Raw genomic sequence first — 22,469 nt, 5'->3', positions numbered from 1 at the left:
CTCTGATGTAAAGGATCCGGATGAAGACGATCAGGTGGTCCGTGCTCCCCGAGTTGTGTCCGATCCTGTCATTTTCACCGAGATTGGCGAGCCTGCGGAAAGTTCGATAAAGACATTGTCTGGTTGGTCGGCACATGCAGAAGAAGAGGTGATCTACCTCGACGAAGGTCACCACGTTCAATCACCTGCTCCAGGTGACAGCACCAGCTCTATTTCGCTGGACAGCAAGAGTGTCCGGCACGCATCGGTCGGCAGAATCAGCCATTACCTTGAATCACTAGGGGACTCCACTTCCTTGGACAGGGAGTCACTGTCGCTAGGCGATGGAGACATTAGTGAGCCGAGTGATGGATATAAGGCAAGTACAAGTACGTCACCGACACGTTTGTCTGGCCTGTCGAGATCATCCTCGTCCTGGTCAACCACATCATCCTTTTCGTCGTCATCCGACGATTCTACTTCTAGTTCAAGTTCGTCCAGCAGTGATAAGGCGATTCCTTCGGTTCCAGTCATACGAGAACCCACTCCATCATCATCGTCATCAACAACCACGACAAAGAGCACAAGTCCTCCAGCCATTTCGGAGACCGGCACAGGAGTTTCATCTGGACGTTCTCCAGCTAGCAGCACGGATAAAACTGACTTCGCTGAGTCTGATCCTTTGCAGGGCAAGGATGCTGACACTCTCAGTTCCTTCTCTGATGTAAAGGATCCGGATGAAGACGATCAGGTGGTCCGTGCTCCCCGAGTTGTGTCCGATCCTGTCATTTTCACCGAGATTGGCGAGCCTGCGGAAAGTTCGATAAAGACATTGTCTGGTTGGTCGGCACATGCAGAAGAAGAGGTGATCTACCTCGACGAAGGTCACCACGTTCAATCACTGTCATCTACGAGTTCTATAGAACAGTTTGCAGTTGACGAAGCAAAACACATTGAGACAGATGAATCTACAGTATCACACCTTTCTATTGGCTATAGTCCTTCCAGGTTCATTTGGATTACTTGTTTTTTATGTTTCATATTTATATTTCCCTATTTTGTATTGCTAGCCCAATATTTTGATTTTTATTGTTTCTGTTACTTTTTCATATTTGTTCTTATATTTATAACTCACCCACTTAAATGACAAGATAATTTTCAGTGAAGACCTAAGTTTTGAATATTTGGACCGGCCGAAACCTACAGTAGTCCAGATACATTGGCATTTCCCGTGTCCTTGCAGACAGGTAAAATATGCAGAGATCCCCCTTCTGCTCGGTATTTTTGCCTATTCAAAAAATAAACGGGGAATTGAAATGAAAAAAGCTGCCAAAAAATTTTCGCCGACAAAAGGTTTTGGAGATAAGATAGTTATACATATAGTATATATATTTTACATTGTGAATATATTGTATATATATATATATACAATATATTCACAATGTAAAGATGACTGAGTGTTGTTGCAGAAGGTTGGTGTAGAGATCTCAGTAGAGGGAGAAGAGCGTCACATGTGTGACTCGTGCAGACTACACTTCACAAACTGTAATACAGGCTCTGTTCATCAAGGTCCTGTCAGGAAAGTGGTGAGTTAATTATTCTTGGGAATATTCGTTTCATTTCTGGTATTGCACCTAGTAGTAGGTAGTGTAAACAGTGTATCACATTTTACAAAACAAGCTTTAGTCTTCTCTTTATTAACTATATTTTAATGAATAGCAAGGTGCTAGAAGGAGTAAAGGTAGTGACACAAGAACATCAGAGTCGATACGGACAAGTAAAGCAGGGACCTCTACAGCTACACAAACTAGTGACAATACTGTCTGTTCTCATAGGGTAAACTTTATATTACTTTTTAACATTTATAAATACTAAAGCAGATAAATCATTGAGCAATTAATTATTTAACATGCTTAATGTCCGCACATTAGCTCGTTTAGCCTTTTGTTACACAGCTTGGTGAGTTTGGAGGTTTGCCAACTGAAAATAACTTAAGATAAGACTGGCCAGTGTTTTGAGTAATAACTAGTAATAGGAATTATTAGTAAGATAAGATTATTTTATTTTATAAAATAATTCGTGAAGTTCTAAGAAACACATAAGTTTTATACAAGTGAAACAAGCTCATTGGGCTTTTTGATATCGGAAAAAATTATATCGAATTAATGAATGCTGTTGTAAAAAGGGACAACCACATTATGAAGTAATTTTTTTTTGGATTTTGTTTTTTTTTGTTTTTTCTTTGTTTTTGCCTCTTTTAACATTTTTTTGGTTTTTTTCTGGTTTATGAATAATAACAAGAAACGATTAATGCATCCTATCCCATGACTGTGGTGTCTGCAGTTGCTGCTGCAGAGCGTGTCAGAGCGTGTGTCAGAGCGTATGTCAGTGTGTGTGTGTGTGTGTGTGTGTGTGTCAGACCGTGTGCCCAATCGTGTGTCAGACCGTGTGTCAGAGCGTATTTCAGAGCGTGTGTCTGAGCGTGTGTCAGCGTGTGTCAGAGCGTATTTCAGAGCGTGTGTCTGAGCGTGTGCCCGAACGTGTGTCCGAGCGTGTGTCCGAGCGTATGTCAGCGTGTGTCAGACCGCGACTGTGTGTCCGAGCAATATGTCCGAGCGTGTGTCAGAGCGTATATCAGAGCGTGTGCCCAATCGTGTGTCAGACCGTGTGTCAGAGCGTATTTCAGAGCGTGTGTCTGAGCGTGTGTCAGCGTGTGTCAGAGCGTATTTCAGAGCGTGTGTCTGAGCGTGTGCCCGAACGTGTGTCCGAGCGTGTGTCCGAGCGTATGTCAGCGTGTGTCAGACCGCGACTGTGTGTCCGAGCATTATGTCCGAGCGTGTGTCAGAGCGTATATCAGAGCGTGTGTCAGAGCGTGTGTCGGAGCGTATATCAGAGCGTGTATCAGAGCGTGTGTCAGAGCGTGTGTCAGAGCGTGTGTCAGAGCGTGAGTCCGGGCGTATGTCAGAGCATGTGTCAGAGCGTGTGTCAGAGCGTATTTCAGAGCGTGTGTCAGAGCGTGAGTCCGGGCGTATGTCAGAGCGTGTGTCAGAGCGTGTGTCGGAGCGTATATCAGAGCGTGTATCAGAGCGTGTGTCAGAGCGTGTGTCAGAGCGTGTGTCAGAGCGTGAGTCCGGGCGTATGTCAGAGCATGTGTCAGAGCGTGTGTCAGAGCGTATTTCAGAGCGTGTGTCAGAGCGTGAGTCCGGGCGTATGTCAGAGCGTGTGTCAGAGCGTGTGTCAGAGCGTGTGTCAGAGCGTATGTCAGAGCGTGTGTCAGAGCGTATGTCAGAGCGTGTGTCAGAGCGTGTGTCAGAGCGTGTATCAGAGCGTGTGTCAGAGCGTGTGTCAGAGCGTGTGTCAGAGCGTGAGTCCGGGCGTATGTCAGAGCATGTGTCAGAGCGTGTGTCAGAGCGTATTTCAGAGCGTGTGTCAGAGCGTGAGTCCGGGCGTATGTCAGAGCGTGTGTCAGAGCGTGTGTCAGAGCGTGTGTCAGAGCGTGTGTCAGAGCGTATGTCAGAGCGTGTGTCAGAGCGTATGTCAGAGCGTGTGTCAGAGCGTATGTCGGTAGACTTTTCAAACAGTAAGGCAATAATCCTGATCCCCCTGATTCTGCAGAGATAAAATGAGATTAAATTAGGCTAAGATCCCCCCTCTGCAATAAGATCAGTGTTGCTTCAATTGATTTTTATAGATTGCAGTTACATATTTTCAGATCAGTTGATTAGCTTTCAAGGAAAAACTATAAGTGCTTGTATCACAAATGCGAAGGTGTTACAAGATTCAACAAACTTAATTCGTGTACCAAATGACTTATGAAAAGTTCATTTGTTTAACTATCCATTTACCTGGTCACGAGATCTCGTTACAAGCTGTTTCGGGAACTGGCCAGCTCCGCGAGATGTATTGTCTTTGATTAGCAAATTATTTTCTGAGATAGATTTACGATTTCTCTGTAACTCCTCTGTTGTGTTATTTGAAGCAAATGTCACTGTCCCTGCTCCATTTGGGTAGGTGTATAGTTCGCTTTCTGATTCATTTGATGTTAAATATTCAGAGACACTTTGATCCCCTTTGTCAGTTTTCTTCTCAACTTCATTGTTTCCACAGGAGTTTATTCCATCCTCCCCTTTTGGAGGCATTTCTTTTTTGACGACTTCTCTACCCGCCGTTATGAATTTCTGCACCCTTCTGGAATCTTCACTCTCGGAGATGAAAACGAGTTCATCTGGGAAGATACTCGAAGACACGTATTTGTGTTTGCGGGCACCCAAACCTACCTAAAAGAAATTACTGTTTTACAATTTATATTAAGCATGTAACAATTAACAATATTTAAGTTCCAAATAGTGTTCATGAAGAGATTAAATTGCATCAAAAAAGTGATGAAACCTTGAATCAATTTGAAGTGTTGTGAAATAAAATTGAAAACGAAGCTGAATCATTCTAAAATTTTACCTTTGAACGCGCTGATCTATCCCTTTCCGTTCTCGTCTTCCATATTTTTGACCTGCTAGTGCTGTCGAGAGTCCTTGAAGCAGGAAACCTTGGGTCTAGCAATCCCTGTTGTAAGGGGCCTTGTTGTGGTGGCTTTTCTTTAGGAACTTGTAGTCCCCCTTCCAAGTCAATTTCGTTGAAGACCTTCGAAATTTTGTTCACTGTACGAATGTGAAGTCCGATGACGAGGAATCCTAGAGCCAATACCAATACTCCTAGAAGAATCACAGCTGCAGATAACTGATTGATCTCATTTCCTGTGAGCACTGCTGCACTTGTATTTAAGTTGACCATTGTTTTTTATAAGTTTAAGAGCAATTGGAAGTGAAAGATAAATAAATGAGCGTGCACGCGTATCGCGCATACATTGCAGCCAACATCTCCATGGTAACCGCGGCGTCCACGTGCACACGCCAAACATGAAACACTGCCCATCGCGCGACTTGGTCTAGAGTCGGAAGGTTCACAGCAATAAAATATTGTCAAATAATTGCTATCGAACTTGCAGAGTGTGGTTTCCTCCAATCTGGGCCGCGCGCTTATATAAACATACACGGCGCTGATCGACTGGAGGAGATTGCACTATGTAGGCTCCGGTGTAATGTGATATGTACATTTTTTAAAAACATTTCAAATATAATTTGGAACATTACAGTAACGTTATTCAAATCTCAAACAGAAAAAAGTATATTTTAAAGCTTTGTGTTTTGATCATATGATTATGGATGTATAGTGATTTTGATTGCATAAATTTGATTGGGCAGTGATGGTGAGTGAGAAGATGATGAGAGTGCCAGCCAGTAACTCTGTCAAATGAACAGCCCACTAAGGAGTGGGTGAGCGCAAGCACGAGAACGGCAGAGAGGGTGGCATAAAACGGAATACACGGCCACAGAAACTAACTAACTAAACCGTGCGCGGTAAGTTAGCCAGTGTCTGAGAGCTAGTGTTGCCCGGCAGGAGGCATCCAAAAGAGATGCCGTGGTGAACTGTGGAGGCAAAGTTCGAATGCAAGGCGAAGCAACTCAAACTGATGATGAAGAGGTAGACTGAACGGGAAGTAAAGAAAAAGGAAAAGGAAGGATCCAGCTGAGGTCTGGCTCATGTCAGGAAGTGATGAAAAGCTCACAGACAAAATCATCCGTGGCTGTCTACCCCGTACGTAGGCAGTGATGTATGTACTACAGTACTACGGCTTTACAAATTTTGGAAGCATGTAGGGATATATATCTGATACCAATCGTATATACTAAAAATACTCTAGCACAATTGTAACTGCAGTTTCACAGAACTCTAAATGCTTAATGAACACTCTTGCAGGTACCACCCGTATTCACACTCAGACCTGAGTTTAGTCATTTCCCGATACGAGATTGGGGACGGGTTCTATAAACAAACAAACAAACAAACAAACAAACAAACAAACAAACAAACAAACAAACAAATAAACAAACAAACAAACAAACAAACAAACAAACAAACAGTAATAGGAATTAAGGGTGAAGCTGGCGCCACACTGCCAGTGTAAGCTGTACCCACCAAGTATGAGAATAGATTTCCAATGAATATACCAATATTACTTAGTTGAATGTGTCCCACAACCAAGCACTTTGCCTAGAAGTCCGGCTTTGCCTAGAAGTCCGGCTTTATATATTATAATGATCCTGAACCTAAGCGGCGAGGTAGCGCAGTTGGTTAGAACGCCATCTTTGCAAATCGTGAGGTTGCGAGTTTGAATCCCACTGTCTGCCTGGTCGTGGGGTGAGCGTCGTCGACGTTCAGCTAAGGATCCTGAATGGTCTATGCAGCCCCCCGGTCTACTCAGCCGAATACTCGAGAAATCGGGTGTGAGGGTTAAATGACTAAATGAGGAGCTGCACATTGCAGCAAAGTCTCGGGCGAAGAAAGTATGGTACACACTACCTTAACCGTCACTGGCCAAATAAATACTTCGGCTTCCTGTAATTGGCTGGTTGCACTTGTGTTACAATGTGGCTGTTGGAATACACCGAAGTAAAATAAGTGTCTTGATAAAAAGTAGCTCTATGTAAAAAAATTATAAAAAAATGAATATCCCATTTGTAATGACATAAACTTCAGGTACGACAGAGAAAGTTCCACGATTTACCCGGCAATTCAGAAGGACTACAGTTCAGCCACAGTCTAGTAGAACACTTGCTCTCTGGACTACACAGCTATCTGAAGACACCACAAAGCCAGGAATTACTGCGGAGGATGCCATCTCGCTCTGTTGACAGGTTATTATTCACGTGTCACGTGATCAATCAAGTATCCTATTATCAAATGGGCTAGTATATAGATACAGGGTGAGTTAAAATAGTGTGTGGAATGTAAATGGCTCTAATTTTTTTGACAAATGAAATTTCCACTTAATTTTTGAAAATATATAAATATTATAATAATACAATAAAAATACTTAATAATTAATAATTTGCTCAACCCATCGTCCTTTATTAGCTAGGACATGTTGATAACGTGTAAGACAACTGTCTATAGCCGACTTGACTGTATTAAAGTATTAAGGGGGCAGGGGGGGGGGGGGGGTCTTCATGGAAATTTTCTCAAAATCGACTTTTTAGTTGTTTCTGATAGAGGGGAGTAATATCTATCAGATGCTTTTGATGCCGTGGAAAAATATCGTTCCTAGCCGAAATTATTGCCGGTCAAATGTCAGCGCGTGTGTGGTACAGGTAATTGCATTATATTGCGCGAGCGATTTTTGATCGCGTGCCCTGAAAATCAAGTCTAAAAATCTAAAAATCTATCTTCTCCTACATTTTTTGAGCCTGGACAGAATTTTGAGATAGGCCTTTAAACATTTTTTATTCGATTTTGAAAATCTTGGACCTCGTTTTTTGATGATTTTTTGAGGTCCAGAGCACACGATTTGAGAACCCCATTAGGACGAATTTAAGATTTTTTGGAAAACTGCCAAAAATCAACCAAATTATGAGTTAGAATCAAATGAGAGGCAAGAATGAAATATGTAAAGTTTATGAACTGATAGCAATTCACCTTTCAAAATTTGCTCCTTCATAAAAAAAATGATCGATTTTTACATTCCACACACTATTTTCAACTCACCCTGTAGCTTTGGGAAACACCAGAATTATAAACTTTGTCGTTTTCTCAGCACTTCAGACTGTTCTTATGCTGACTTTGACCAAATTTAAACGACTCAGGACAACATGTAAAGAGAATGACTCACAATCAAGTGATGAAACGCGAGACGGAGAAGATGTAAGTGAAGATATAGAAGATGACCCAGAAGACGAGGAAAGAGAAGATGACAGAGATGACGATGGAGTTGAGGAATTCTGATTCACAGGATACCTCATATGATGGTTACAGTATTAAAACTGACAATTGAAGGGTTTAGGGGAAGTAACTGGCATTCTAACTGTTTTTATTAGAGTGAATTACTTACTAGTTAAGAGAAAACAACAATAAATTAATATAAAATGTTGTAACTAGAAATATAAAAATTTAATCATAAAATATCTGTGTCATTACTCATGATGATCCTACCTACCTATAGGATTGAACCTATTGAGAGAGAAAAAATAAACAAATATTAATTTGCCAAAGCCAAAAGTCCCCCAATCCTAATCGGCTGTCCGTATTGTAGTTAAGGGTTAAGAAATCTTTGTTTGTTCTTTAGTCGACCCGTACTATTACTAAGCTGCATTTAGTACATCCTTAAGGAGCTTGCAGAATGATTTACGATCCTTACCGCTGTGGTAGATTCTGACAACGGTGGCTTTGCAAAATGCGAAGAAGGTGAAAATGCTGGCCCCCAGAAACAAGCCCATGACTCCACCAATGTCACTGAGTAGGAGCCACAGGTTGTAAGCCCGAACACTCTTTATCAGCTCTGTGAAAGAGTCTGCCAGGTAAAACTCCATCAGTACATGGTTCGCTAGCAAGTACTCCGCAGAAAGGTTCAACCCTCCATCGTTTCGGATGTTCTTGGCCATAATCCTGGCGTTTCTGGTAGATATTTTAGAAGACGAAACTACAATATCGTAATAATGTTTGTAACAAGGTGGGGGGCAGCTGTTTGTACAAGTCAGGTAACTACTATCCTTAAACACTGGCACACTAGTAGTGGGCCACATGGTGGTCTCTGTAGACGTCACTAAAGTGGGCCCACTCCCAGTTACAGGGGACGTGGCCGCCTTCCGAGTGTGTTTATCTGACGGCTCGTTAAAGGTATACTTCCTCTCCTCACTATCCCCCTCTTCGTTTGAATGGCTATTTGAATGGCTATTGTGTTGGGGCATGTTCTCCTCCCGTGTAAGGAAGTAGTAATACGCCAGCCAGCCACAATCCTCCATCTGTCTAATAGAGCAGGTGAGGTAGTGGTAACGGTTATTAGGGGGAGCTGATATTATGCAGCCACACGTTGCGTTTATGTATCTATCCCTGCATTCGTACTCGCACGAGTCTGCGTCGTACGCTAAATACGATGTAATGTTTCGCGTTGGATCACATTCTCCACCAGACTGGAACGGCAACTCTACCCTAATTTTAGGTTTTATCCCCACCCTGTACTTGTAGCCTGGAGACATCTCAATCTTGCTGCTCCCCTGGAAATTGGAGTGATGGTGGATGTCTACCACAAAGCCCACTTCTGACACGCTCTTCAGGTACTGGTTACTGTGAGTGTTCATAAGGAACCGGAAACTGCCCTCATTACCCACGCTCCGGGAGAATATTCTACCCCGGGGGTTGAAAGTGTAGCACTTACCACTTGCCCCTACATTATCAGTGAACAGTTCACTCTGGTGGTAGTCGAGCTCCTTACAATCTCTCCAGCCCCCGTATTTGCACTGATCCACCACACGCTGCCAGCCAAAACTCTGAGCGTATATATCACTGTACGTCAAATTCCCTATCTCAGCTACAGTTTTATTCTTCCAATCTACAGATTTGGTCGCCTCGAGTCTGTCCCAAACTTTCTTAAGGGTCGGATTAACCTCCAAGAAGGCTTTCTCTATCTTATTCATGTTACATATAGAGATAGTAGGGAACTCCAAACCGTCATGTCCTGGTTTAACACTGGTTATCACTATCTGAGTAGGCCGCTCAAAGTACCTGTTTACAAACAAACTAATGTTGTAAACTGAGTAGAAAGCAGCGGCTACCCAAGCAGTTAGGTAAAATGTTCTCCACATGTTCCTCACTACCAGGAAACACCGGGACTCTTCTTTATCTGACTCGTCTATCCACTCTGACTCATCTTCTTTACACTCTGTGCCTCCCTGAGGAAAGACATCTATATTTAATCTTATTTTATCTTTACTGGGCGGCGCTCAGCCTGTCATTCCGCCGAATATCTATTCTATGTTTATGAACATAATCATAGGTAAATTTTATCTGCACATTTTTACTATCATTTTTACTTTGCCTGTCTTTTGCTTTAGGTTTTAACAAATTTGTCATGAGAAAACATGACTAAAAAAATGTGGAAAAAGTGTAAAACAGTTTTCATTACCTCTTGATCACAGTGACAGGCATGACTTGAAGTAGAGGCTACGCTAGCTTTTTGAAGGTTAGGCAAGCTTTTAACACTGTTTGCTGAGGGTTTTGGATATTCGTGAATATAAAAAGCTATCAATCGGGGGGGGGGGGCAATGGCATAAAATGGCATAAAAGGGCATAAAATGGCATAAAATGGCATAACATTTTATGCCATTGCCCCCCCTATCAATCATGCTTTCAAAGCATGCTTTCAAAGCATGTTGAAAAGATATCAATATATTATTTAGCTCATGATACATGCGCCCTTTCACATGCTAAAACAATACCTTTGTTCCGAGTGTCAGACTTAACTACAAGGAAGGGCTGCGAGCAGTTATCAGGTATCATACCATTCATAAAGGGGCTCTTTAGATCAGTGTTATCTTTGGGGAGGTATTTAAAGCTTGGGTACCAATCAATTGGCATGCAGGAAAAAGTATACGTAACATGAATTAAAACAATCAAGGTGCTTTTAGAACAATTATCTTCACATAAAAACCCAAGCAATGTTTAAATATCCCATCACGTGTTTTGTATCGACAGGAGAATGTAAAGTGGTGGCTGTTTCAGACCGGGTAATGTTGCTTACTGATACAAGAGGTGAGGTCCATATCCTTCCTCTGCAACAAGGGACTATAATTACTGGTGTATTCCATCTGGTCCCTAACACTGTGTGAGCATTCCAGCGTATCTGTCAACTCTTTCTCTGGAACTTTGGAGCTGCCATTGTTGTTCAAATGAATGTCAGAGCAGTTGTTCTGTAGGCTCTGTGTACTGCTGTTCTGGCTGATCACTGCAGGTTTCTGGATTGTCTTTATCAGCGGCGCGGCCGGCTGTATTATTGTGTCTTTTGCCTGAGAGGGAATCATTTTTAATTAATTTGGATAATTTGGAATTTAGCCAATATTCTTGCTACCTTAAGTTAAGTTCTAAAATTTAAAAAATTTAACTAACTTGTTGCAGTTAAATTCTAATTTTCTAGTACAGTACAGCTTCTTTATATACCAGGCTTTGTCACAGCGCACATTATTTTTTAGGACATATTGATAGCTGTATTCCATCGCAGTGCGACACAATATGTGCATATTAGGGCCGTAAATCCTACTTTGCACTTGGGGGGGGGGGGGGGGGGGGGGGGGGGGGGGGGGGGGGGGGGGGGGGGGGGGGGGGGGGGGTTGGGGGGTTGGGGGCGGCCTCCTTCCAAGTGTGTGGGAAATGTTGTTCGGAATGTTTTTGGGTTTTAATGAATTTTTTGGATCGTTTGCTAATATACTGATAATAATATGTAGCAGACTAAAAAATTTTCTATTGAAAGTTCATTGTCCGAGTGTCGTTATGAATATTTGACACACATAATTTCAAACGTGAGGAATTTTTCGATAGTTCTATCGGAGATATAATTGTTTTGCTGGTATATATCGACATGCAATAGAATGTGAAGTCAAACTTTCCTATCGCGTAAGAAAGAATAGCAATCAAACCTTAAATTCTGCTGCATAACATTCGGAAAATTCGGCAGAAATTACTGCAAAAAAATGTAACTGCGATGACTCGTATATTTTTGGTTTATTCTAGTCTTGAACTGTTTTGAAATGAACTTGAAAAATTAGACAAATCAAAATCGATAAAAACAGAAATTAAATAAAGAACAGGATGGATTTAAAGGACAAAATACTAATGAAGCGGGACCATAGACTTAGAAATTATTGGATCAGAGATTAAAGATAGGTCTAGCCCATTTCCAGGTCAATTAATTCTACTGATGGATCACATCACTAATTATACGTCACTAATTGGTGACATGATTTGATCACCGAGGGACCCCTAATAATTGGGGGTCCCCTAAGTCGGCCTTCCGGTCTAGCTGATCAGGTCAAGGATAAAGGAGATCAATAATTGTGCACTTACTTGTTGACCGAAGAGTTTGATCATGAGTAGACGGGTGTAGTGCGGTACTATACTAGTAATAGTACTGAAGTAGAACCTTATACCAACTCTAGAACTAAACCTTTCTCTTCTTCCAATACCATAATTGTCTGCCTGATTAAAGAACGTTCGTAGCAACTTTTGAAGTTTTATTATTATAAAGTTGCAAAAAGATTATATCGTACTGATCGTTACAAATCTAATCTTAAAATGTTTCACAAATCATACACAAAAATATAAACAGGTGTAATGTGTATTTGCAGAATCTTTTGTAAAACGAATCCTTTTCTTGAAGATTTTAACAATACATCAAATATTCCGAATACAACGAAATAGACATACTCATACCCACTACTACTTACGAGAACTGACATACTCATACCCACTACTTACGAGAACTGACATACTCAGACCCACTACTTACGAGAACTGACATACTCATACCCACTACTTACGAGAACTGACATACTCATACCCACTACTTACGAGAACTGACATACTCATACCCACTACTTACGAGAACTGACATACTCATACCCACTACTTACGAGAACTGACATACTCATACCCACTACTTACGAGAACTGACATACTCATACCCACTACTTACGAGAACTGACATACTCTGACTCAGTACTTACGAGAACTGACATACTCTGACCCACTACTTACGAGAACTGACATACTCTGACTCAGTACTTACTCAGAACTTACTCAGACTCAGAACTTACTCAGAACTTACTCAGACCCAGAACTTTCTCAGACCCAGTGGCAGCACTAACGAGGACTGTCTCCAAAGCTAAAAAACAGCACACATTAAATATCCACTTACTTACTTAGTACAATTAAATCCGACCTCCTCATATCTCCTGAACTACAAGATGGGTACGTGTTATATTTCCTAATCACGTTTGCTTCCATCCTACCAGGTCACCTGATCTTGTGCAGACCTGTCATACCTGACTAACTATGCCTTTTATTGCGTTATAACGTCATACCTGACTGTGTCAGGCTGTGTGATATAACGAATAATAATAGTATAATACTTCGATATACGCCGCAGTAAGATCAGGATTACAAGTACCTGATGGAACTAATCTGACCCAGATATTAAGACAGACCCTATTGAAACTATTCGAGCAGTTCTCATAATACTATTCAAGAACAATGCATACTATTGAAGTATCTAATTGCTCAATGCTCATATACGCTATCATGACATACTCTGATATTCGAAATTCCTAAAGCTAATTTTATGATTTACTATTTATTTAATTTAACCGCACTCAATTAATTAGGAATAACGGAATCTATATCATAATTCGAAAGTTTTTTGTACGTACAATGTACGACCTCCCACATACAAATTAGATGAGAAATAGGAAGTAGCATAGTATAGTAACGAGGGCGGAAACACGCACCTACAAATCTTATTGGAACGACATTATGGTAGGTTGTGTGGTTATATAACGTAGTGTTTTATAATAATCTGACTGTATCTTCCGTTGGATGGATGTTTTTCAATGCGATAAAAACTGGCTATACAAAATGGCCAGTTTCTTCCTCCCTGTGACCACGGCTTTTCTAGTATTGTTTATCAGACCCTCCGGGACGTTATAACAGACAAAACACAAACTCGGACGATGAAGGAACACGATCAAATAAGAATAAGAACCCTAAAATTACGTCTTCTGTGATGTAAAGGTGACAAACCGTAATTCAAACTAATGCGTCAACACCCTGGCAACTATACTGGCATGTGATCACGGATAGAATTGATAAGTGAAATGCTTGCAGCCAAAACAATAGACCTGTAATCTATAACTGGTTAGGATTTCTTGTTGCTTCAAAATGTTCCACATATTAATTTGCAATCTAATCAAAATATTCAACAAGGTGAGACTCGCATTATTAGTAATTATTCGACCAGAGCTATTTTGGTAAACAATCATCTGGGACATGCTAAGAGTAGCGCTTATACTGTGTGGAAATGAAGCTGAGTAGTTGTTTTCGGTAAACGTATTGTAGTGCGAAACTTTAAGTTCGACAAGACCTCCTCCCCGACAAAAGAAATGGATGGATCACGACCGTCGCTTGAACGCTATAAACATAATACTATAATATTTGATATTTTGGAGAGGTTCGCTGTTTATCAGTCTCATGATATTAATAAGATAATGATTTTAGGGATAATATCCGGTAGTATAGACTAGGTAGGACAGCTGAAACCACTGTTTAGGAGGAAAACGCACGCTTTCAGTGTACGCTACACTTTCATCAGGCTCAAATTATTTGTTATATAGTAGTGTTGAAAGTATTAAAACATTTATTTTTTTGATAAGATTTAATACTTTCAACACTATCATATAGTGTCGCTCTTAAGTTCATGTCGCACTACAGTCCCTAGGTAGCGTACTGAAGTGCGACAGTGTCAATCTTGGAGGTTTTCGTACTAGGGTACGTGTGGAACTACAGTATGGGAATCGCTGTTTTCTGCGATCACTGACTAATAAAGTTCCAGAAAGTGATAAATAATTTGCGGCGCTGATATTCTTAGTTGGCGGGAGGCTAGAAAGAGTACCGGTTTTTTGTTAGCTTTTGTTTTAGGCGACTATAACTTTTGTACGAAACGTGCAACGTCAATTATTGTTTACGTTATTAACTAACGAGCGTGCTATATCACTCCACAGTCGATCTTCGAGATTTTTATAAAAGTTGAAACCAACTTGAATCGATGTATTTTCGGACGCTGATTCCGAATCATCCCCCATTGCATAGGGTTAAAATGCTCCCCTGGCGAGATATTGGCGAAAAACTGTCTCGATCACGTAATATGACCGTATAAGGAAGTTGGTCTAATTTCTCGTCAGGGTTAGGGTTTCAGTATATGCTTTTGTTAGGGATTGGGTTAGGGTTGGGATCAGATTAGAGTGTTGAGGTTTCGAATAGTCGTTCAGGACCAGCTAGAGAACGGGTTGAAAAACTCATGTGACAGTCGAGTGTAGAGTGATTAATCATCATCAATTAACTAAACAGGTCTATGGTGAAGTCTATTTTGAGTGCACACTTTTTAAGATAGTATCAAAGTTTAGTAAGAACAATTTGACCAAAACCCATAATCATTGGTAGAGTGGACCGCTGCCAGTGTCTTTCTTTCCTAAACAAAAGGAAATTATATTAATTTGAATGACCGTCCGCAAATGCAAAATGATACCGAGAATGAAATCGGTCGCTCGCTTTTCCCATTCATTCACGGCTTACGCATAATTCGGGTAGTTCTTCTTAATCTATTATCAAAAGATTTCACAAAGGACTTAGATCACAACGGGACTCCAAAGTTGACAGAAAATGGTGAAAATAGCAATTTTCAGTGATTTTAGCAATTTTCTATCAATTTGGGCGTGTCCCCACGTGTGCAACTTTTCGATTTTCAACTTTAAAACTAGCCTAATCACCATAGGAAACAGAACTGAGCTCCACAACCCAAGGCATGGCCCAACACCAGAGAATACTAAATCGCAAAATTGACGTTTTTATAAAGTAATTCTTCAAAAAAGCACTAACTTCAATGACAAATATCTTTATGAAGGAACAAACAAAGAAAACTTCTCGGTAGATTTTTAGAATGCTTAAACAATTATCTAACTAACTTGAAGCCTCTGATAACAAATTTAATCACTCTTTAATGATTTTAAATTGATTTAAAAAGTTATTACTTTGTAAAAAATCAAGTTTCAAAAATGGTTAATTTGATGACGTCATCAAGTGGTGATGATGATGTTAAATTATTTGTTGACTAGCCTAATGCACAATATAGACCTATAGGAAGCAGAACTGAGCTCCACAACCTAAGGGATGGCCCAACACCAGAGAATACTAATTCACAACTTTTGTGTTTTAATAAAATTATTCTTCAAACAAGCACTAATTACAATAGCGAATATTTTTATGAAGAAGCAAAGTAAAAAAAATTTCCGGTAGATTTTCAGAAAAACCTCCACTTAACTATTTCTTATTCCTGTCATCTAAAACATTGAATCAGAATGTTTTGAACTTAAATATACCTGCTCAACTACTTTCGATGAGTCTTAATGCCTGAAAAACAACAAAGGGGATATTATAATAGTATAGGGGGTAAATAGTATTGTGAATATAATGGCAACAGTCATGCTTGCCAGCATTGTGTGTTTTATGGCGATAAGAAAAAAATGGTTCTACGTCTATTCTGGTTTAGCTAGGGGCCGAAATTACAACTACAAATATTAATAATAGTTTAAATGTTTATACTACACGTGCTGTCCATATAACAGAAAGTACAACCCTAAATAGCAATCATCACAGCAGATCAATTATAAGTCAACCCAATATACTGACAATGGCTAATTAGCTGCAGTAAAGTGGACGACTGCATACTGGAAACTATTAGTACTATTAAAACTATTAACTAACGTAACTGTTGTAGGGAACTTATAGTTAGGCTATGCTATGTAATTGTATAAAAATCGACACGTTAAAGTTGGGAAGTGTACTCGAGGAAAAATTGGTAAACGTGAAATTAGTAGTTGGGTGAACACAATAAATCTCCATAGCAACCCTGAACCGTAATTATAAATACTTACTGTCTGTCTTACTGATGCCTGAGAAGAATCCTGAAAATCAAATGGTACTACCGAGTATCTAATGCTGACATCCCCCTGTTGATATTTTGTACGAGCAGCTTAGCAGCTCTAGGCTCAGAAAGTTTGGTCATTTGGTGAGGATGCCAGAAGAGAGTACCCAACTATCTTCTGTACTGGATCCCAAAGCATGGCAAATGGAGGCATGCCTCCGTGCCTCGTAAGAACTGGTTATCATGTGTCCTTGAGGATGCAGCTCTTTCCACAGGAGTCGATAATATCACAATGGAAGCTGCAGAGCAACAAGCAACAAATAGGATACATTGGAGAGGTCCCACACATTGGAATAAGAAGTTACTGTGTGGTGCAGGCTACTCCAACGACTAGGAGGAGACCTTTTCAAATACAAGTAAGTATTGTCTGTTCGATAATGTCTGGTTATTACCTAGTGTTGCATATTAAAATAGAAACTAAACGCAATAAACCGTTTATGACATTGTCAATTGTCTTTTGTCAGCTTTTAAGCGACCAACTTTTGTTCAACATGATAGCGATCACATTTCGATTAATAAACTAAACAAGTCTAAAGTCTATGCTAACTATTTATCAAAGTTTAGTAACAAAAATAGTTTCATAGTTCTACGTCTATTCTGGTTTAGCTATGGGCTGGAAATTACAACTACAAAATTAATAATAATTGACATGTTACTACACGTCGTGCTGTGTAGAAAGAACAACCCTAAATAACAATTATCACCGCAGATCATTAGGTCAACCCAATTTAATGACTATAGTTAATTACCGATATTAATTAACTGCAGTAAAGTTGAGTTCTTTACAAGTAGTTCTTGTAAAGAACTGGTAGTTGGATACCGATAATGTTGGATTATTAATTAGCGTTTTGCTGACTGGTATTACATATTAAAATATAATATAAACGTCTAACCCGTTTATAATTACTAGCAGGAACCCGTATAACCCTAAAATAGTGTCAAGATTCAAGAGACTAAAATAATTATTACCTATTTAATTCGCGTTTTTGACACCACTTTGGGGTTCAAATTTTGTGCTCTAAAACTCCTATTCATTGGCCAATTTTTTATTTTTTCATGCCGATTTGGAGGCGATTAAAGCATTTGACCCAGTCAAAAAAGTATCAGTTGTATATCTTTTACGGTTTTTGCGGAAAGTTGCGTTAAAGTTGATGCCGTGGTGTCAGTAAAATGGTACGGATAAACACATCCATATATATCGTCTCGCTTTATATATAGTAAGATTACTGTTTCAACACGAATATCAAACAATAAATTTAATTTACAACTTGTACCTTACAACTACTAGCACCAAAATGAAGAGTCTGGACTAACTAACTATTTCCAAACAGCGTAAAAAATGTGCAGTCGAGACTGTCCATCAGTTCGTGAAAGTCAACTTTATATAATAAAAGAACATGTATGTATTATATTTTATCTGATGTCGTATTTATCAAAGTCTATATTAGTAGTATATATAAATACAAAGTATATTATCTGAAATAGTTGAAGAAGTTGGGGGCGGCAAATCGTCGTTTGACTGTGGGAAAATTTTGAAAAACTATTCTATAATGATAAATACTTCTAAAATGAGGGGGCACTGGTACGGGGGGCGGACTGGAACGTGAGGGGGGGGGGGGGGGGGGGGGGTACGTTTCGCCACTGATTACATATTCGGTTACCTACTACTCCGTGATAACGTCGAAAAACTTTAACGACGATATGACATACTATATCAACTGTATAATGTATATGGGTAGGCTAATACATGTTAATCATATCACACTTATATTTTATATTGTATTAAACGCGATCTATACCCATGCTGCAACTTATTCATGCAATAAATAAATTATTATATTATATTGAGTTATTATAATGATAATGATATAATCATAATGTAATCATCATAATCACAATGCGATCATCATAATGATAATGTTATAATGATAATGTTATAATGATAATGGTTATCAAGGTTAGACCGAGACCGATGTTTTGGCGGGACTGGAAAAAATGACAGGACCGGGATTAAGCCGGGACTGGAAGAAGAGGTAGTTAGATTAACTGACGAATCAGATGATGAGGACATTGCGTAAGGTAGCATGCGTTAATTTACTAACTCTGACACTACAACCCTGGTATCCTTTACTGATTACAATTAGCACAACTCACCAAACAAACTGGCACTCTTTTGTTAATTAATTGGTAAAGAATTTTGCTTTAAACTTCAGTTTTTCAACAAAAAATCGTCCATTTGTGCAAACACTTTTTCGATAATTTAACAAAATTAGCAACATTTTAAAAAAAACTTAGAAAAATCCCGGTTCGGTCCCCGTCGAAATTCGGCATTTTAGCCGAAACCAGGATTCCTGGTCCCGGCCGATATTTGACCGGGACCGGGATTAAGCCGGGATCCCGGTATAACCTTGATGGTAATGTGATAATGTTATTATTTCGCAACTCAAACATTCCGGTTCAGGTTTAAGACCCGGTCCCAGCACTTTTCCAGTAGTCCCGGCAAAAAAGTAATCCCGGTCGATCCTTGGCTATCACTCTCAACTCAATTTGGGAAAGCCAACCTACACTCGATGAGCTTTATTCAGAAGGTTTTGTTTCAGCCTTTATTTAAAAGAAAGAAAGTTATAAACAGAAGACAAGATTGAAAACCCAATCGGTGTACCGGAGTCTTACGGTTAAGAAATGGTCATATTGTTCTCTTAAACTTGTAATAGGGAAACCATATGATATTATTGCTAATCGTATGTGGATATTTGCATATATTCATATTTCATAATTGGTTGGGTATAAAACGCTAACCATCCGGGACCAAGAACTACCTGTACCTGCCGTACCTGGGCACTGTTTGAAGGTAGTTTCTGCGTGTACTCATTGCCCATGTAGATAACTATTGCTGGAGTTTTTAATTAGTGTGTGCTTACAGTGTACCTCTTTAGAATTGAAATTTTTTTGAGATTCTCAGAAAGGCCAGTCAATAAAAATACACATACAAATAAATCCGGTCATTACTGGAAACCTTATATTCGATTTTACGGTCACAAATACGTTTGGTAACGTTTGTTCAGAGTTCCTAGCGTATTCAGTAGAAATACCATGACACCCTCTAATATAACTAAAAGAGATATCAACCGCAAATTCTAAATCGATGCACTTTCGTTTTCGCGTTGAGGTCCCGTTTTTTATACTTAGATTTTACCAAAACCCATAATTGGGTAGAGTTGACCGCTGCCAGTGTCTCTCTTTCCCAAACAAAAGTAAATGATATTAACTTGAATGACCTTATTGACCGTCTGCAAATGCAAAATGATACCGAGAATGAAATCGGTCGCTCGCTTTTCCCATTCATTCACGGCTTACAAATTGTAATAAGTTTCGATTAAGGGGGGGGGGGGGGGGGGGGGGGTTACCCTGATTATTTTGTGAAACTTGGTTTCGAGATAGCAGTTGACCAACAAACTAGGACCGGTGACCAAACTTTTGAGGGGGTCCCGGACCCCAACCGCCAAACGGTGCCCGCGGAGCAGCCACGCCCATATTTGGTTCAAATTAGGCCCAATTTAGCCAAATACCCTGAACATGCCCAAAACCCAAATTTTAGGTGCCGGGCATTTTTCAGAATTTGGCCGCCAAATTTTTTTAAAGGCCTAACTCAAAATTCCATATAAAAAAGCATTACCGTCAATAGCAAACATCTTTATGGAGAAGCAAACTAAGAAAACGTTCTGGTAGATTTTCAGAATACTTGGACAATTATCTAACTTCAATATGACCTCAACTTTTGAATAAAATTACTTCTTAATGGTGTAAAATCGATTTGAAAAGTTATTACTTCAAAAATCAAGCTTTTAAAATGGTTAACTTGATGACGTCATCGAATGGTGATGATGACGTTAAATTATTATTTTTTTGATATAATGTAAACTAAATTCTAAACGATTACCTTCAAGACCTGTGGTCCGAGATGGCTGTATCTTTAAATCTTTCGAATCTACAGACACTTGAATATAAATATAATTATAACATATATATTGTCGACATTCTCCCTTTGTCTCAAAAGTTTGACTTGAATGATCTTATTTTTTTCCACAAAGTTCTTAACAATTTAATTCCTGTATCGCTGCCTCACTATCTCTCTTTATATCAGGGCACTTCTCGACTAAGACGTTGCCACCTCGACAGTCTGTCTATTGTGTCATCAATTTTACCTAAGTTAAGTCAGAATTCACACACCACATGTACCTCAAATAGCCCACTGGCAAAATCATTTTTCTACAGAACCCATATACTGTGGAATGGACTCCCTTTACAGGTAAGACAGATTGTGTCTACTAGCCTTTTCAAAGCTGAGGTCACTAAGCATCTATGGAAATGTTTATTGGATAGTGAAACAACAGTCTAGCCTAGTCTCTTTGCTCCCCATATTATTATTATTTTTGTTTTATTAATTTTTTTATCTACCTTCCTATACTTTCAACATCATATCACACTTCACCCGCACACCTTCTCACACATTAATGACCATTTCAGACCTGTATCTAATGTATCTGGAATTTGACGTATTGAAATACCAATTTTGACTCTATATCCACAGTTATTCACCATGGATTTGTTTGTTATTAAATAGTTTTTCATAAATTTTTGGATTTAGATTAATTCGATGTAATGGGTCCAAGTTACTGCGGACATAGTTCACTATGTGTTTACCGTGTTTGGGTGCCCATCATATTTTACAGATGGGGGCGATATTTTGAACGATTCTATTTTATATTCATCTATTGCTGTACTCTGTAAAATTTGAAAAGTATTTAATAAAAAAAAACCTATAATTGACTGATAAAGCGTCTATCTATAGATAGATATAGAATATTATACTGTATACAGTATACTGTATATATATAGTTAAACCGTGCCTACGGCCGGGACTTCACTATCGCAGTTGATTAGCAAAAGTATAAACAGTGCAAAAGTTAAAATTGTACAAAAGTATAAATTCGCTCAGTTGAAACTTGAAACCGAGCGCATTATAAAGTGAATATAATTCTGAGCGCCCATCACGTAATAGGTATCCAATAGTAATACTTAATAGGCTCCACTGCCAAATTACCTAATTATGTACAAAGCAGTAATTAGGGGAGCTGTAAATGGGGAGAGAGAGTGAGAGAGAAAAAGTGAGTCATTTTAATATCACATTTGCAGTACAATACCATCGATTAAACCACTTACCACCGACTGATTTGACGGGTTCGTCAGAGTTTTGTCGGCACTATACCGAAAAAACCAGTCCCATAACTCCGTTTTCTTGATTAAACCGCTCGGAAATTACCCACAGACAGACAGACAGACAGACAGACAGACAGACAGACAGACAGACAGCCATTCTGAGATTGTTAGTATTGATACTTCACGACAATCTGTTGTAAAACAGGCGTTTCAGAAAACCCACTTCCCGATACTCCTGAAACATGAAACTTTTTAAACAGTCGATTTGGTCAACATCTAGACGCCCTGCAAAATTTCAGATTTCTAACTCAATTTTAACATGGTTTTTAGGGCACCTGAATATGGCGAGTCTGGGTTTTTTACCGAATTTCGTATAACTATAAGTATAACAGTGCTGTTGTGCAAATTTCTTAAAAACCTCCACATAACTATTTCTTATTCCTTTCATTTTGACATTGAATTAGAATGTTTTGAACTTAAAATATGCCTGCTGAACGACTTTCGATGAGTCTTAGCTTAATGTCTTGAAAAACATTAAAGGGGGTAAATAGTAGAGGCGTGAGCTAGCCGGCTAAGCCGGCTTAGCCAGCCGATTAAAATTGCCGGCTTAGCCAGCCGATTGCCATCGGCTAGCCGA

General features: G+C 39.4%; 3 protein-coding genes across 3 annotated transcripts; 1 reads left to right on the top strand and 2 right to left on the bottom strand.

Moving 5' to 3' along the window:
- The first annotated feature begins 2,303 nt into the window (after positions 1-2,303).
- Positions 2,304-7,815, top strand: LOC134823954 (keratin-associated protein 5-1-like). The gene is made up of 6 exons (XM_063835551.1): positions 2,304-2,359; positions 2,825-2,923; positions 3,017-3,103; positions 3,197-3,343; positions 3,437-3,543; positions 7,628-7,815. Exons 1-6 carry the CDS (start codon positions 2,304-2,306, stop codon positions 7,813-7,815), a joined length of 684 nt encoding a protein of 227 aa, XP_063691621.1.
- LOC134824547 (uncharacterized) lies at positions 3,450-4,807 on the bottom strand. The gene is made up of 3 exons (XM_063836455.1): positions 4,435-4,807; positions 3,825-4,256; positions 3,450-3,588 (listed from the first exon to the last, which is right to left on the bottom strand). Exons 1-3 carry the CDS (start codon positions 4,765-4,767, stop codon positions 3,553-3,555), a joined length of 801 nt encoding a protein of 266 aa, XP_063692525.1. The 5' UTR covers positions 4,768-4,807; the 3' UTR covers positions 3,450-3,552.
- Positions 7,816-8,171: 356 nt separating the features above from the next.
- On the bottom strand, positions 8,172-12,317 carry LOC134823953 (acid-sensing ion channel 5-like). The gene is made up of 4 exons (XM_063835550.1): positions 12,306-12,317; positions 10,661-10,871; positions 9,992-10,074; positions 8,172-9,758 (listed from the first exon to the last, which is right to left on the bottom strand). The coding sequence occupies exons 1-4, from the start codon at positions 12,315-12,317 to the stop codon at positions 8,172-8,174; spliced, it is 1,893 nt and encodes a 630-aa protein (XP_063691620.1).
- Between the last annotated feature and the right edge of the window lie 10,152 nt (positions 12,318-22,469).

The sequence above is a fragment of the Bolinopsis microptera genome, chromosome 12 (assembly GCF_026151205.1).
Source record: "Bolinopsis microptera isolate Bmic1 chromosome 12, MBARI_Bmic_1.0, whole genome shotgun sequence".
Lineage (NCBI taxonomy): Eukaryota > Metazoa > Ctenophora > Tentaculata > Lobata > Bolinopsidae > Bolinopsis > Bolinopsis microptera.
Note: the sequence above shows the minus strand (reverse complement) of the source record. Positions and strands in the feature narration are given on the sequence as shown.

Bases quoted from the DNA above. Each gene is read 5' to 3' on its own strand.
- LOC134824547 (XM_063836455.1), bottom strand. From the start codon at position 4,767: ATGGTCAACTTAAATACAAGTGCAGCAGTGCTCACAGGAAATGAGATC. The intron at 4,257-4,434 runs GTAAAATTTTAG...AATTTCTTTTAG, and splicing joins ATAGATCAGCGCGTTCAAAG to GTAGGTTTGGGTGCCCGCAA. The intron at 3,589-3,824 runs GTAAATGGATAG...TTATCTCTGCAG, and splicing joins TAACGAGATCTCGTGACCAG to AATCAGGGGGATCAGGATTA.
- LOC134823954 (XM_063835551.1), top strand. From the start codon at position 2,304: ATGACTGTGGTGTCTGCAGTTGCTGCTGCAGAGCGTGTCAGAGCGTGT. The intron at 2,924-3,016 runs GTGAGTCCGGGC...GGCGTATGTCAG, and splicing joins GTCAGAGCGTGTGTCAGAGC to AGCGTGTGTCAGAGCGTGTG. The intron at 3,344-3,436 runs GTGAGTCCGGGC...GGCGTATGTCAG, and splicing joins GTCAGAGCGTGTGTCAGAGC to AGCGTGTGTCAGAGCGTGTG.
- LOC134823953 (XM_063835550.1), bottom strand. The intron at 10,075-10,660 runs GTAATTATAGTC...CAAAACCCTCAG, and splicing joins GGACCAGATGGAATACACCA to CAAACAGTGTTAAAAGCTTG. The intron at 9,759-9,991 runs GTAATGAAAACT...GTCTTTCCTCAG, and splicing joins CCTGTCACTGTGATCAAGAG to GGAGGCACAGAGTGTAAAGA.